Genomic DNA, 14945 nt, shown 5'->3' on the forward strand with positions numbered 1-14945 from the left:
GAAAGGTGCATTTAAAATCTTGTATCCCAAAGCTTCCCAAAGCGATACGAATTGCTTCAGGAAGCTTAGATTTGGGGTTTCCAAACTGGGCCCAGGATGCTGTTCCCGATCCGGAAACCCCGAGTCCGATTTGGGTGTTTTACCCGAATTGGAAACCCAATTCGCACATCCCTAGGTTTAACACAATCTTGTGGCATCCAGCAGACTATATCCCATATTTATGATTTTCTGAACAGGAATGTTCTGAACACTCTCAGTAGCTTGTTTCAAACTGACTTTTTAAAAAGGTTTCAATGGAAAATATTACTCATTTAATGTCAGGTCTCTGTCATTGTACTCACAAGAAGGATGAAGAGTTATTACCATTCTCAAAACATTTTACCTTTGTTTCAGAGAGTTATGGTGATCTTTGTTCTGTTTAGGATTACTCATGATGCCATTGTTAATATTTATGTGGATAAGCAACATTGGGAAATGGTCAGGGAGCTTAAAAGATCTCAGAAGTAGTATTATTAATGCTTTAAAATCTGTTTCAGTGTATTTATTTATTCATTTCCCATTGTGTCTTGCCTGCTTTTGGAAGACAGTGGGACAGCTTATCTTGTAAACTTTAAACCCTGTGGCCTTCCCTTGGTAGGGAAGGCTTAGCTGTTTCTGAAGTCTGCCTTATGTTTGATTTTGTTTTATAGAGTAAATGTAAGTAGAGCAAAGCGATAAGATATTTTTAGTAAAACTTTCCTTGTGCCGTTTTAACCTCCTCACCATATCTTCTGTCTTTGGAAACCAAAGCAGAGCACCTCATCAATTGCTGATGAAATTCTGAAGGGGAGAGAATGAGGGATGGGTTATGTTGCCACCTATCTCCTGAACTCTTGAGGGTTCCTAGTAATTTAAATGGATGATCACTGATTGTTTCCAGCCTGCTTGTACACCTTTCCTGTTGTTTGAGTAACTGAAATGTATTACTTTTTCAGATGGTATTGCAGTTTATTGCTGGATTGTAGTTAACTCAGCTTTCAAAAAAGTTTATTTCCTCTTAATGCATGCCTGGAGGTGATTTTTAGCACATGCCATTGTTGCTAAGATGTTGGAGCCACTATCTAAGCTAGTAGATAAGTTTTTTTATCAACCAAACAAGTAGTTTTGGGACATAATCTGATGTATTGAATACAGACATTGGATGAGAAGGATAGCCTTTACAATCCAAGCAACATGTCATAGCTTTATTAGAGCCAACTGATCTATAGTCTGTAACACAGTAAGATAAAGCCAATGACATGTTTTACAGAGTTAATTAGGTGTTATACAGTTCTAGGTAAGCAAACGCTCTCAGATTTCATCGAAGGGTATTGGAACAAATATGTAATGGCCAGTCTTACTTTGAATTGTAGATTAATTGTGAAGTTGATGGTTTTCTGTTTTGTATCCATGCATATGCAAAGTTCTAAGCGAGCTCACTTTCTTGAAGACAAGGGCCATGGTCCAGATTATATGATAGGTTATGGGCTAAGTGGACAGAACTTCTCAGATGTAGTTCTAATAATTATTGGCTAAAACAGCATTTCTCCATGACAAGGGAACATACATGTAATGTGCTTGATAGTGACAAATATTCATAATTAGCCATAGTAATAAATGCAACGTGCTTTTATAGTGCTTGACCTTAGGTTTCTATGAACGGCCCTGAGGAGAATTCAGAAGTTTCAATTAGTAAAATATTAGGGTAGAACACTTCAAACAAACACCAGTCTTGAAACATTGTGCCTGTTTGCTTCCAGGTTCTATTTTAAATGTTAATTCTTAGCATCAAAATGTTGTGATCTTGAATAAAATAGATAGGCTATGATGTACAGGCCCTAACTCATTCCCCCACTGTGAGACAGATTTCCCCTCCAAAACTGATAAAAGTTGCTTGCTGTGGCTGGACAGTCTCTGGTAGACATGGGCACGATCTGAATTTCGATTTCAACACCCCCCCCCCCCCCGATTTTGGCGTTTGCGCCATCGTGACTCAGCTGATCGGTTCCATCCACGGCAACCGATCCAGCAGTCGGGGGTTTGCTTGTTCGGGACTTGATCGGATATATCGGTTTCTGTTCGGAATTGCAGACACTCTGGTGCCAGTAATTTATTCCCAGGGTAACGGAGCCAAGGGAATGAGCTGTGTTTGCCCTCCTTCTGTCGCCCTCGAAACACGAATGGAAGCCCAGCTTTCCTTGATTAGCAGGCTTCTTTCCAACCACAGAGCAGCAACCCAGGGGAGGAAGGGGGAAGGGGGTGTTCTGAAGCCATGGGCACATAGGAAAGGCAAAAGGCAGCGCGGGAGGCTGGGAGGCTGCCTGCGCCGTTCATCTTTCCCCAGGACAAGGGGTGCGCGGGCAAGCTGGCCGCCCCTTGTCTTGCGGGGCAGGTGAACGGCGTGGGCAGCCACCAAGCCACTCGCGCTGCCGCCAACTCCGCAGCGCACCGGGACAGCCGGCTTGCTGCGTAGACGGGGGGGGGACCCAGGAGCGCGTGCGCAAGAGCCTGACTACGGTTGTCCTGGGCTCTGGCAACCATAGACCCAGCCCTGGGAATGTCCCCTCCCTGAGGGGAGGTGGCTCATTGCCGGGTTAAAAACTCCCCCCCTCTACTCTAAGTGTGTGTGTGTGTGTGTGTGTGTGTGTGTGTGTGTGTGTGTGTGTGTGTGTGTGTGTGTGTGTGTGTGAATGTCCCCTCCCTCCCTGAAGCGAGGTGGCTCATCGCTGCCTCCCCCTGCCTGGCGGCCACTGCCACCAACCACCATTCCTATATTGCTGGAAACAGCGGGGCGCCCTCCCGCTTTGGCCTTCCCGATTCCGGATCGGAAATGGGACTTGATCGGTTAGAATCGGTGGCCTGAGTTCGGCAGCGGCCTGGATCCACGAACAGCTTAATTGGTATTTTTTTTTGGATCGTGCCCATCTCTAGTCTCTGGTAGTGTGTCTCTGAGAATAATTTAAAGGTCTTTTTGTCCCACACTTAACACACATATTTTTGGCTTATAACCCAGCTCAAATACATGGGAGGAGCAGGAGCCCATGTCTTCTTTGAAATAAAATGGCACTAGAGGCTGAGTAAAGTTCAAAAGGAAATAGCAGGTTTATTAAACAGGCAGGGTTGGTATATAAGTAGGCAGTGAAAGAAAAGCTGAGGTAAATTTTAATTGCAGAACAGAATAATTCAAAAGTATTAGGCACAATCATCTTATAGCTTAGTTTCAAATATTTACAGTTCCTAAAAGTGAGAGGTTTGTAGTTTCAGACTACCAGACTTCCAGTTCTATCTTGTCTGTGTAAATTAGTGCTGGCATTCACACTTAAAAACTTTAATTAAAGTCTTCTTATATCCAAAAGCTGTCCTAGTTAGGGCAAACTTTCCCTTTTTCCTCACACAGAGAATTACTAATCTGACCCTCCCTGTCAGATTCCAGACTTCAGCTGTCAGCACCATATGTTACCTTCTCACTGGCCAATCACAGAGAGGGAGAAGCAGCCTGTCAATCATTCTCTTATCAGGCAGCTTTTTTTAACCCTTTCTACTTTCTGGGTGCTGCACTTAGTAAACTTTTCATTTCAAAAAGTGGAATTACTTCCTTTACTATCAAACTATCATTATTTTGCCACTTTAACAACATAAAATGCATCATTTATACCATAACATATAAAATTATACTAATTGGTATGTTTGTGGAATTTAAAAGTATAATTCCTTAGTTTTTTGCAAGAAAAGTTGCAAATATACCCAATAGTTGAGTGAGCGCTGCAAACTACTGCACCCTTTGCCACCATAAGCATATCTTAATTTTAGCCGTCTAAGAGGAAAGAAAAATTAAAAGCTGAAATTATAAAACAAGTTTTGTAGTTAAAAAAATGTATTTGGACAGAAACAGTATCATACACTTACAATAGGTAGGACTACCAGCTTATTTGAATATCAAGTTAAACTTCATAACATTAAAAAGACTGAACTCAATAATAATTCATTATCATCAAACACATTATAACATATTAATTGTTGCCTAAATTAATCACATTTATACAATAAACATGAGAATTACCATTATCTAACATGGTTGATTGTCAAATTTCATGCTGCATGTAAAGACTTAATTCAATGTTTTTAATAGAGGGCTATGAGTTACTTTAAGAGCTATATATACTGGTACTTCTAGGTTGGTGTTAGTGCGGTCTGACGTGATCCAGGGAGCTGGATCATCCGAGTTGCTGTTTCTTAGGCTGGTGAGGTGCCTCGACCACCCACAGCCCCCCGATTTCAGGAAGAAATCGGGCAGGAACGCTCTGCAGCCCCAAGAGTGAGTGATCTCGGCTGAGGGGGGGTTCTGAATCAAGGATTCTCCCCCAGCCTTGAGGTCCCCTCGTAGAAGGGCGAGCCTATATCTCTGCAGCAGCTTTGGAGTCAACGAATTGGCATAGGATTGTCATACCCAAGCTTCAGTTACGGATTTGATTGGAATTTAGCAAAAGAAAGTGATTACAACCCCAAGGAAAGAAGAGGAGGTAAAGATTGCTATCTCCCCTAACGGGCTTGATTTTTAAACAAAGTCCAAAAGTTATTAAATGAGAGACAGAGTTAATTAAAGCGGAAGAGCCAATAAAGAGTTTGGGAGTGAGAATTGTGAGACTCTTTAACATATAAAGCATAAAAGATCAAAAAGGAACTTTTTGTTTACATCCCTGTGGTTTTGAGAAAGCGACGTGGGAGGAAGGAGTGTGGGAAGCGGCAGAAATATCGCAAGAAGGAGTTTGTTTGTTGGAGCCGCAAGCCACGTATAGAAGGGCAGGAAGTGTGCCGGAGTAGCAGCGGAAGAAAAACAACAAGGGGGCAAGGAAGAGCTGAAGAGGAAGCGGAAATTCGCCATTTTGGATAAGGGAATGACTGGAGACTTCATAATAGAGTTCACCATAGAGAAAAGACGCCCGACATTTTGATTGCTGGAAAAGGTACGGATTTTAGTAACTTTTAAACCTGACACAAGCGCAAAAAGTGACAGGTGAAAACGGAGTTGAGAAAGAGAGCGGACTCGTGGGCAGGTGCTAAGGCAAGCCCAACGATGTTGAAGAAGGATAAAGATTGGCAGATGGCGATTGAGAATTTGGATAAAAAAGTGACAGAGGGCAATAAAGAATTAAATGAGACTATACAAAAGACACAGGAAATGTTGCAGGAGTCACAGAAAAATTTACAGGAGTCACAGCGGAATTTATTAAAAGATATTAAAGAAGCAATAAAGTCAGAAGTTGGAGAGGTGGTGAAAAATATTGATGAGATTAAAAAAGAGCTTCAGTCTACCCAACAGAAAGTGCAAGAGGTGGAGATGAAAACGGAAAATTTGGCCACTAACCTAAAAGCGGAGACATCAGTGTTAAGTGACAGGATGGCTGTTATGGAGTGTAAAGCTACTGAAAACAACTGCGATTTAGAGGCGTTCCGGAGACAATGGCACAACCAACCCTGAAGCAAATTACTGAAATAATAGCAGATTTTTTAAATATAGAGAAAGAAGAGGTGGTAGCCAATCTGGATATAGCATACAGAGTTAATTCAAGATATGCAAAACAAAAAGACTTACCAAGAGATATTATTGTCCAATTAACCACAAAGAGAATGAAAGAATAAATTATTGGAAAGCATTTTGAGACCCCATTGGTACTTGAAGGGAAGCGGGTCAGGATTATGAAAGAGTTACCAAGGAAAATTTTGCAAGAGAGAAAGAAATACAGAGATTTGACACAGAAGTTTAAAACTTTGAATATAAGATACAGATGGGAGATACCTGAAGGTCTGAGCTTCGAATTTCAAACAGTAAGGAGAGTGATTAAATCAAGGCATGACATGGAGGTTTTCTTGTTAGAGAATGAGAAAGACTTACCTGACACAAGTAGACTTTAAATATGGAGTACAAATTAGTATCATGGAATGTAAATGGATTTAATTCATCTTCAAAGCGTAAGGCATTATTTCATTGGTTGGCCAAACAAAAATGCAATATAATTTGTCTACAAGAGACCCACATAAAAGATCAAGATATTAAATATTTGAAAAATAAGAAATTGGGACAAGAATTTGTGGCGGCGGCAAAGCAGAAAAAGAGAGGAGTTGCAATTTATATAAAAGATGAGCTACAACCAAAGATGATTGTGAGTGACAGTAATGGCAGATATTTGGCTGTGGAGTTTAAATGTAATACCAAAAAGGCATTAATTTTGGGAATTTACGCTCCGAATGGAGCAAAAGAACAATTTTTCAATGAAGTTATGGCCCAGCTGGGTCAAATTACATATGATCAAGTGATTGTGGCAGGAGATTTTAATGGAGTGGTGGATTTGCAATTGGACAAAAAAAACTAGTGTGAGTAAAAATAAAACAGGGAAACTGCCAAAGGTATTTTTTGAGCTTCAAAAGCAGGAAAGCCTTGAGGATATCTGGAGGAAATATAATTCGAAGATCAGACAATATACGTATTTCTCAGCTAGTCATCAATCATTATCAAGAATAGATATGATTTGGGCATCTAAGGAACTAGCAGTTTGGACAAAGGAGATTGATATCATGCCAAGAGTTAGTTCAGACCACAATCCTAATTTTTGGAGATTTGGAATGAGACATAAAAAGCTGAGATGGAGAATAAATGAAGATCTTTTATACAATCAAGTAAATTTGGATGTCCTGAGGAAAGAAACAAAGTGTTTTATTCAACATAATGTGGACCAAGGGCTGTCAGTTCAAAAAGTTTGGGATGCCTATAAAGCGGTCATTCGAGGAGTTTTGATGGATTTAAATGCCAGAGATAAGAAAAGCAAAGAAATGAAATTGAAAGAAATACAAGAAAAAATAAAGCAAACAGAGCAACAACTAAAGAAAAGACCGGGTAAGAAGAAACTTCAACTTGAGATTAGAATTTTACAGGAGCAGATAAGAGCAATGGAAAATAAAGAAATGGAATGGGAATTGAAAAGATTGAAGCAAAAATCATTTGAAGGAGCCAACAAACCTGGGAAATACTTAGCATGGCAATTGAAAAAAGAGAGAGAGAGAAGAAATTAATAAGTAAAATTATGGAAGACGGCAAGGAGTTGTTTGATCAAGATGCAATTGGGAGAGCATTCTATAAATACTATGCGAAATTGTACCAGAAAAAACCAATTGATATTAGACTAATTGATGAGTACTTTCGAAAGATAACCTTACCAACGTTACCTGATAAACTGAAAGATAGATTGAACGCCAAAATTAAAATAACAGAAATAATGGAAGCGACACAGGCAACAAAAATGGTAAGGCACCTGGACCAGATGGAATATCGGCTAAATTTTATAAAGTAATGGCTGATGAATTGATACAATTGTTGCAGAGAGTAATGAATGCAATATTAGAAGGAGAGGGAGTACCGGAAACATGGAATGAGGCAAACATTACATTGATACCAAAAGAAACCCAAGATTTAACGAATGTTAAAAATTATAGACGGATATCTCTAACAAACAATGACTATAAGATATTTTCTAAAGTATTGGCGGAAAGACTTAAAACTTGGTTGACGAGTTTATTACAGAAGAACAGGCTGTTTTTTTGCCGGAGAGACAGATAAAAGACAATTTAAGAGTAGTACTGAATGCCATTGAATATTATGATAAACATCCAGGGAAGGAGGTTGGCTTTTTTTTTTGTTGACGCAGAAAAGGCTTTTGACAATTTAAATTGGGACTTTATGTTTGCTACAGTGGAAAAGATGCAGATGGGTAAGATATTTATCCAAGCAGTAAGGGAAATATATAAAGACCAATGCGCAGCTATTGTGGTAAATAGTGACTTAACAGAAAAACTGGAAATAAGGAAGGGGACGAGACAAGGGTGTCCACTCTCTCCACTGTTATTTGTGATGGTGTTAGAAATTCTACTTAGACGGATATGTGAAGATGATATGATAAGAGGACTGAAAATAAAAGGTCATTCCTATAAAGTGGGAGCCTTTGCCGATGATGTGATGGTGATAGTTGAAGATCCAATTCAAAATAAGCCAAGATTAATGGGAAAAATAAAAGAATTTGGTGACCTTGCAGGATTTTATATTAATAAGAATAAATCAAAGCTATTATGTAAAAATATGACTAAACAAAAACAACAAGAATTGATGGAGATAACGAACTGTGAGGTGGTGCATAAAACGAAATATCTAGGCATTGAATTAACTGTGAAGAACATTGATTTATTTAAAAACAATTACAACAAGCTATGGCAGCAGATAGATAAAGATATGTTGAAATGGAATAAATTGAATTTATCATGGCTGGGTCGTATTGCTGCGATTAAGATGAATGTACTTCCAAGGATAATGTTTTTGATGCAAACAGTATCAATTGTGAAAGATAATAAGCAGTTTGATAAATGGCAAAGGAAGACTTTGAGCTTCGTTTGGGCAGGGAAGAAGCCTAGAGTGAAAATGAAAGTGTTATATGACGCCAAGGAAAGAGGTGGATTACAATTACCAAATTTACAACTTTATCATGAAGCCATTTGCTTAGTTTGGCTGAAAGAATGGATTTTATTGAAAAACCACACATTATTGGCTTTGGAAGGATATAAAAAATTTTTTGGATGGCATGCTTATTTGTGGTATGATAAGATTAAAATGGATGCTATGTTTTCGCATCATTTTGTGAGATGGAGTTTATTTAGAGTGTGGCAAAAATATAAAAGATATTTCGAGGAAGAGACTCCATTGTGGATTATACCAGCTGAAGTTGTAAACCCCGAATGTGGAACATAGTGGAGAGGAGTGGATGATGTATAAAGAAATTTTAAGAATGGAACAAAATACATATATTATGAAAACTAATGAAGATTTATCATTTCAGTATGGTTGGTTTCAGTATAGACAAATTAAAGACTTATATGATGCAGATCATAGGAAAGTAGGATTTAGGGTTAAAAATTCAGAGTTAGAGGAGTGTTTACTTCAAGAAGGGAAAAAGTTGATATCTAAAATATATAAGATTTTGTTGAGAAGATGAGGTGGTTAAAGTTCAAATGGTTAAATGGGCAATAAATTGTAATAAAGATATTATGATGGAAGCTTGGGAACGATTGTGGAAAAATACAGTAAAAATTTCAACATGTACCACTATAAAAGAAAATATTTATAAAATGATTTACAGATGGTGTCTTACACCAGAAAAGCTAGCTAATGGTAATAGCCAAATGTCAGATAAATGTTGGAAATGTAAGAAACATGAAGGTTCCTTCTATCATATGTGGTGGACGTGTGAAAAGGCAAAGCAGTTTTGGGGGAATATTGTGGATGTTATGTCAGATATTTTGCAGAAAAATGTTGTTAAAAACCCAGAACTGTTACTATTATGTATGAACTTAGAAGAATTTGATAGTATGGACAGAACAATGGTGTTTTATATGGTGACAGCAGCTAGGATTTTATATGCACAACTTTGGAAGACACAAGAGATACCATTGGTGGAAGATTGGATCCAGAAGTTATTGAACATAGCAGAAATGGACAAATTAACAAGGAAACTTAAAGAACAAGATATAGAAGAATTTATTATGAACTGGGAGAAGCTTAAAAACTATATGGAAAGAAAGGGGGACATGAAGGGGAAAATCTGGTCTTTGCTGGTAGTTGAAATATTTAAACAATAGATAATGATAGATAAGGGATTTTTATTGTTAAATATAAATAGAAGAAATAGCAGATAGACTGCAATTTAAATAGGGGAGGTTGGAAAACTGTTGGAAGTCTATTATAAAAGGGGGGGGGGAATGGATAGGGGAACCGAAAAGGGATGGAGATGTTAATTGAATGTTATGAGTGATATATGTTAACCCATCCAATAAAAACTTTTTTTAAAGAAAGAGCTATATATACCGTTAGGTGTTTTTCATATTTCATTTAAAACTAGGTATTTTTTTTATTGTCACTACTTTTTGAAGAACCTGATTTAAATAAAAAGCTCTACCTTAAAAAGTAAATATTAACACTGATTTTTATCCAATCAGCTCATGTTGTGGTAAAGCAACAAAAGGAATTTACTTTATCTGTGAATTTTTCCAAATGTTTTGCAAGGAATTCACTTATTTTTCAGCTCTCTTAACAGAAGAATGTATAGTTTAAGTACTACCCCCCTCCCATGAAAGAGAGTCCAGAATTTTTCATACATTCTTTCTAAAATACCTAAAATGTGCCGTTTGAAACTGATAGGTAGAGAGACCAGAAGGAAGAAAAAATAGTCCTAAATATAGCTCACAGCAAGAAAAAATATCCATTGTTATGCTATGCTCCGTTGTAGATGCCATCATTGTATATAGGAAAATTTGTTACTTATGCAAAATTAGGAATGTTAACTGCATTGATATGCAGCTGATACTGTTAATTTACTTAAAATGTTTATGAACTGTTGAATAATTCCTGCTGTCTTCACAGTTTATGTTCCTGTGGTTCATGGAAAAATTGCCTTGATTTGAATGAAAAACTGCATACAAATAAACTTAACTTCTATTAAATGGCTACCTGATAAAGAAGGCAGGATAATTGTGTCTCTAAATAGATTTTCTACTCAAGAATTTTATTTTTAAGAATCAGTCATTTTTAATATCTGTGTTTTAAAATGACAAACAGCAAAGAGTTTATTCTTTCTTTCTTTTTTAGAGAGGATCTGACGAACTTCTTTCAGGCAGTGTACTCAATAGCCCAAACTCTAACATGAGCAGCCTGGTAGTTACCGGTAAGTGATGTATATTTAAAGGAGATGGTCACTATTAGTACCAACAGTATATCTTGAATAAAATAAGCAGGCATGAGACATATGTGTTGTGGTTTCACTTTATCTATATATTGAACTTTATGGGTTTTTTTAAAACATACCAGCTGCCTAATCAAATATGTATATGTAATTAAATTTAAATTTCAAGCAATATGTTAGATTTTAAATTTAGTATTCTCATGTTTACACTTAAGAAGAGATGCTTCACTTCATTCCCCTTTCCCCAAGCAATTGTCAATATTCGCTCTTATCAACAGTACCATATATTTCTCTCTTTTCAGCCAAGTAAGTGTTATTGCAGCAATGCCTGGAAAACATACCTCAATCTTTCAAGTTTCTTCTACTAGTTTTTGCGTTTTACTTGAGAAGCCCCCTGCCCCCTAGTTAGAATGGTGTTTCAGAAATATATACAGTGGTGTCCTAGTGATTGGGCTGACTTTTAAAACCAGTGATATTTTTAAAATAGAAATTTACATTACTTCTTTCTGTAGCCAATCCACCAAGGTGCATCAGAGAGAAGGGAAGAAATGGAGGCCTTGCTGGGATCAATTGCAATGTTGCTGTTTTTTTGTGATGTTGCTGATTTTTTGTGTGTGTTCTGTTACCTTACAAAGACCAGTAGCTTTCTTAAGTTAGAAGGTGAAATTAGATAGTGCTGTGTAGATGTATTCTTCTAAGAAATGTGCATGTTAATTATGGAGCATGTTAATTTTGGAGCACTGTAAACATTTTTCTTGTTTACAAAACCTCATACAGGGATTTACAACAAGATGGCACGTTACAAGTGGTATGTTAATTTCAGTGTTTTTACTGAATCAAAAGGGTATGGGGAGCAGGTTTATGAAAGTTTAAATGTGACAGAGACCTTTATATTGATGTAGAGGTCAGGAAGCCCCCTCAGGAATACAGGGAAGGAAGCATCTCTACTGCACAGCAAGACAGAAAATGTTCATATTGTCAAGACAGACTGGTTAGTTTTGCTGCAGACAATGATCCTCTACAGTCTATACCAAATGAAACTGAAGACAAAGAATGGATGGACTGTATTTGCTACTAGCGACTAAGCCCGTTGTGAGAAAAAAATACAACGGGCTCTAGAAAGGGGAGGGCGGGCAAGCAGGCATTCGCTCCTTCTCCATCACTGATTCCAGCTGGTGATGGAGGAGGGTGGGCATTGTCATCTGCTCCATGCCTGATCTGCCTGATCTTGGCCATGAAAAGGGGTGGTGGGCTTTGCTGCTTGCTCCATGTGTGATACATTCCAGGTAAATGGGGGGGGGGGTATTGCCTTCTTCTGCACCTGACTATGGCTGGGTGAAGGGGGTCAAGCATTTCCACCTGCTCTGAGCCTGACCCCAGCTGGATGAAGCGGGTGGGCATTGCCACCTGCTCCCCGCTGAGTGAAGGGAGGAACAGGCATTGCTTCCTGCTCCATGTCTGATCCTGAGAGGTGAAGGTGGGCTTTATTACCTGCTCTGCTCCAGATCCCAGCTGGGTGAAGCAGGTGCAGGCATTGCTTCCTGCTCCAAGTCTGATCCTGACAGGTGAAGGTGGGCTTTATTACTTGCTCTGCTCCAGATCCCAGCTGGGTGAAGGGGGTGCGGGCATTGCCACCTGCTCTGAGCCTGACCCCAGCTGGGTGAAGCGGGTGGACATTGCCAACTGTTCCCCACTGGGTGAAGGGAAGAACAGTCATTGCTTCCTGCTCCATGCCTGATCCTGATAGGTGAAGGTGGTTGGTGGGCTTTACTACCTACTCTGCTCCTGATCCCAGCTGGGTGAAAGGGGAGCGGGCATTGCTATCTGCTCTGCTCCTGATTCCTGCAGGTGGAAGTCAGGGTGGGCATAGCTGTCTGCTCAGTGGATTATTCTGGTAAGTTGATGAGGGTGGGCATTGCCACCTACGCTGCTCCTTATCCCAGTTTGGTGAAGGGAAGAAGGACATTGCCTCCTGCTCTGTGTCTGATCCCAGCCAGGTGAAGGCACAAGGTGGGCTTTGCCACCTGCTCCACTCCTGGTCCCAAATGGCTAATGGTGGGGGGTGGGCATTGCCACCTACTCTGCCACTAATACCAGCTGGGTTAAGGCAGGGGAGGGTATTGCCTCCTGCTTCACTCCTAATACCAGCTGAGTTAAGGTGGGAGATGGGCATTGCCACCTGGGTTAAGGCAGTGGTGCATTGTCACTTGCTCCACTCCTGATCTCAGTTGGCTGAAGGAGTGTGGGCATTGCCACCTGCTCTGCTCCTAATAACAGCTGTGTTAAGATGGGAGGGGAAATTCCACTGGCTCCGCTCCTAATACCAGCTGGGGTAAGGCGGGGAGTGGGCATTGCCACCTGCTCCGCTCCTAATACCAGCTGGGTTAAGGTGGGGAGAGGGCATTGCCACTTGCTCCACTCCTAATGTCCGCTGGGTTAAGGTGGGGAGTGGGATTTGCCACCTGCTCCGCTTCTAATACCAGCTGGGTTAAGGTGGGGAGAGGTCATTTTGACCTGCTCTGCTCCTAATACCAACTGAGTTAAGGCAGGGAGTGGGCATTGCCACCTGCTCCAGTCCTAATATTAGCTGGGTTAAGTTGGATGGAGAGCATTGCCACCTGCCTCACTCCTAATACCAGGCATACAAAACAACAAGGCCAATATCCGGTTCAAACCAGAAAAGCACAAAGTGGAAAACCACCCGGATATTCACAAAAATAGTCTCAACATTTATGCAAAGTTATAGCAGTGTTATATACAAATTTGTCCAATTTGCAAACTGCAAATATGTTAGCTTATTACATGCAAAATACATTTATCATTTCCCAATAGTCCAATTGCGTGCCCCGTTCCGTTTCTTCTATGAACAAGGCAAGATCTCTGTGGGTGAAGAATAATGGTAAACATGAAGTAGAAAAGCAATTGTATGATGAAAACAATTATAAAATAATCCCACATGACCCGATGGTCAACATTAGGCAACTGATCAGAACAGTTCTCAATGAAGCCCTAGCCCTAGGGGATATAGATCAGGAGGTATATGATGCATTGAATAAAGATGCAGGACGGACTCTGGTATTTTACATCCTGCCTAAAATTCATAAAAAGATATTTCCTCCACCAGGGAGACCCATTGTCTTGGGCTGCGGTTCCATCTTGGAGCCGCTTGCAGTATATTTAGACTCATTTCTGCAAACAGCAGTGACAAGTGCCCCCTCATATATTAAAGACACTGTCAGTTTTATTCAGATTGTAGAGGATGTCCCCATTGAGGAGAGTCGTGTTTTACTGACTGTGGATGTAAACTCGTTATACACCTCCATACCCCACGACATGGCCAGGATGGTGGTGATGGATGCTCTGCAAAAGAGACAGGATCACAGACCTAGCACCGACTTTTTGATACAACTTCTTGATCTCATATTAGAGAAGAATTATTTCAGGTTCATGGATACCTTCTTCTTTCAGATTAAGGGTGTCGCAATGGGGTGTGCTGCAGCCCCAAGTATTGCTAACATCTTTATGGCCCAATGGGAGGCCAGGTACATTATGAATCAGACCAACCCGTTCTATAATAACATACCCATTTTCAGGAGATACGTTGATGATCTCTTTTTTCTGTTCCGGGATAAGAACATGGTAGAAGATTTTTGTCAGTGGCTTAATAGCCAAGATGAGAACATCCGGTTTGCATGGTGTAGTGATGAGCAGGAGATTAATTTCCTGGATATCACAATTTTCAAGGGGGAGGATAGTAGGTTGAAGATACGCCCCTACACCAAACCCACAGACAGGAACACGTATTTGTCATATGACTCTCATCACCCTATACATCTCAGACAAATTATCCCGTACGGACAGTTTTTGAGATTAAAGAGGAATTCTACATGACAGGAAGACTATGACCGTGGCAGTGAGAGTATGCAGTTGGCCTTTAGGAATAGAGGCTATCCTGAAAGAATTGTGCATAGGGCCAGGATTAGGGCGGATCAGACTTCTAGACAGGGTCTTTTTGAGCAGAGAAAGAGGACAGAGAAGGGCAGGCTTTATTGGTCACTGGATTTTACACCTATGTCTAAATCTCTGCATAATATAATCCGGAGGCACTGGAGTCTTGTATCAGACATAGAAGGATGTGAGATTCCACCC

General features: G+C 39.8%; 1 protein-coding gene across 7 annotated transcripts in view; it reads left to right on the forward strand.

The window, feature by feature from the left end:
- The window catches only part of PTBP2 (polypyrimidine tract binding protein 2), a 101283-nt gene that overhangs the window by 12080 nt on the left and 74258 nt on the right, over positions 1–14945 (forward strand). For 6 of the 7 annotated variants that reach the window (XM_054979962.1, XM_054979966.1, XM_054979964.1 and 3 more), the window contains exon 3: positions 10703–10778. In XM_054979962.1, coding sequence (XP_054835937.1) covers positions 10703–10778 — 76 coding nt within the window. Of the gene's footprint in view, positions 1–10702; positions 10779–14945 lie in introns of those variants that run through there. The other variant, XM_054979968.1, reaches the window with a different exon arrangement.

The sequence above is a fragment of the Eublepharis macularius genome, chromosome 5 (genome assembly GCF_028583425.1).
Source record: "Eublepharis macularius isolate TG4126 chromosome 5, MPM_Emac_v1.0, whole genome shotgun sequence".
In the NCBI taxonomy this organism is placed as follows: Eukaryota; Metazoa; Chordata; class Lepidosauria; order Squamata; family Eublepharidae; genus Eublepharis; species Eublepharis macularius.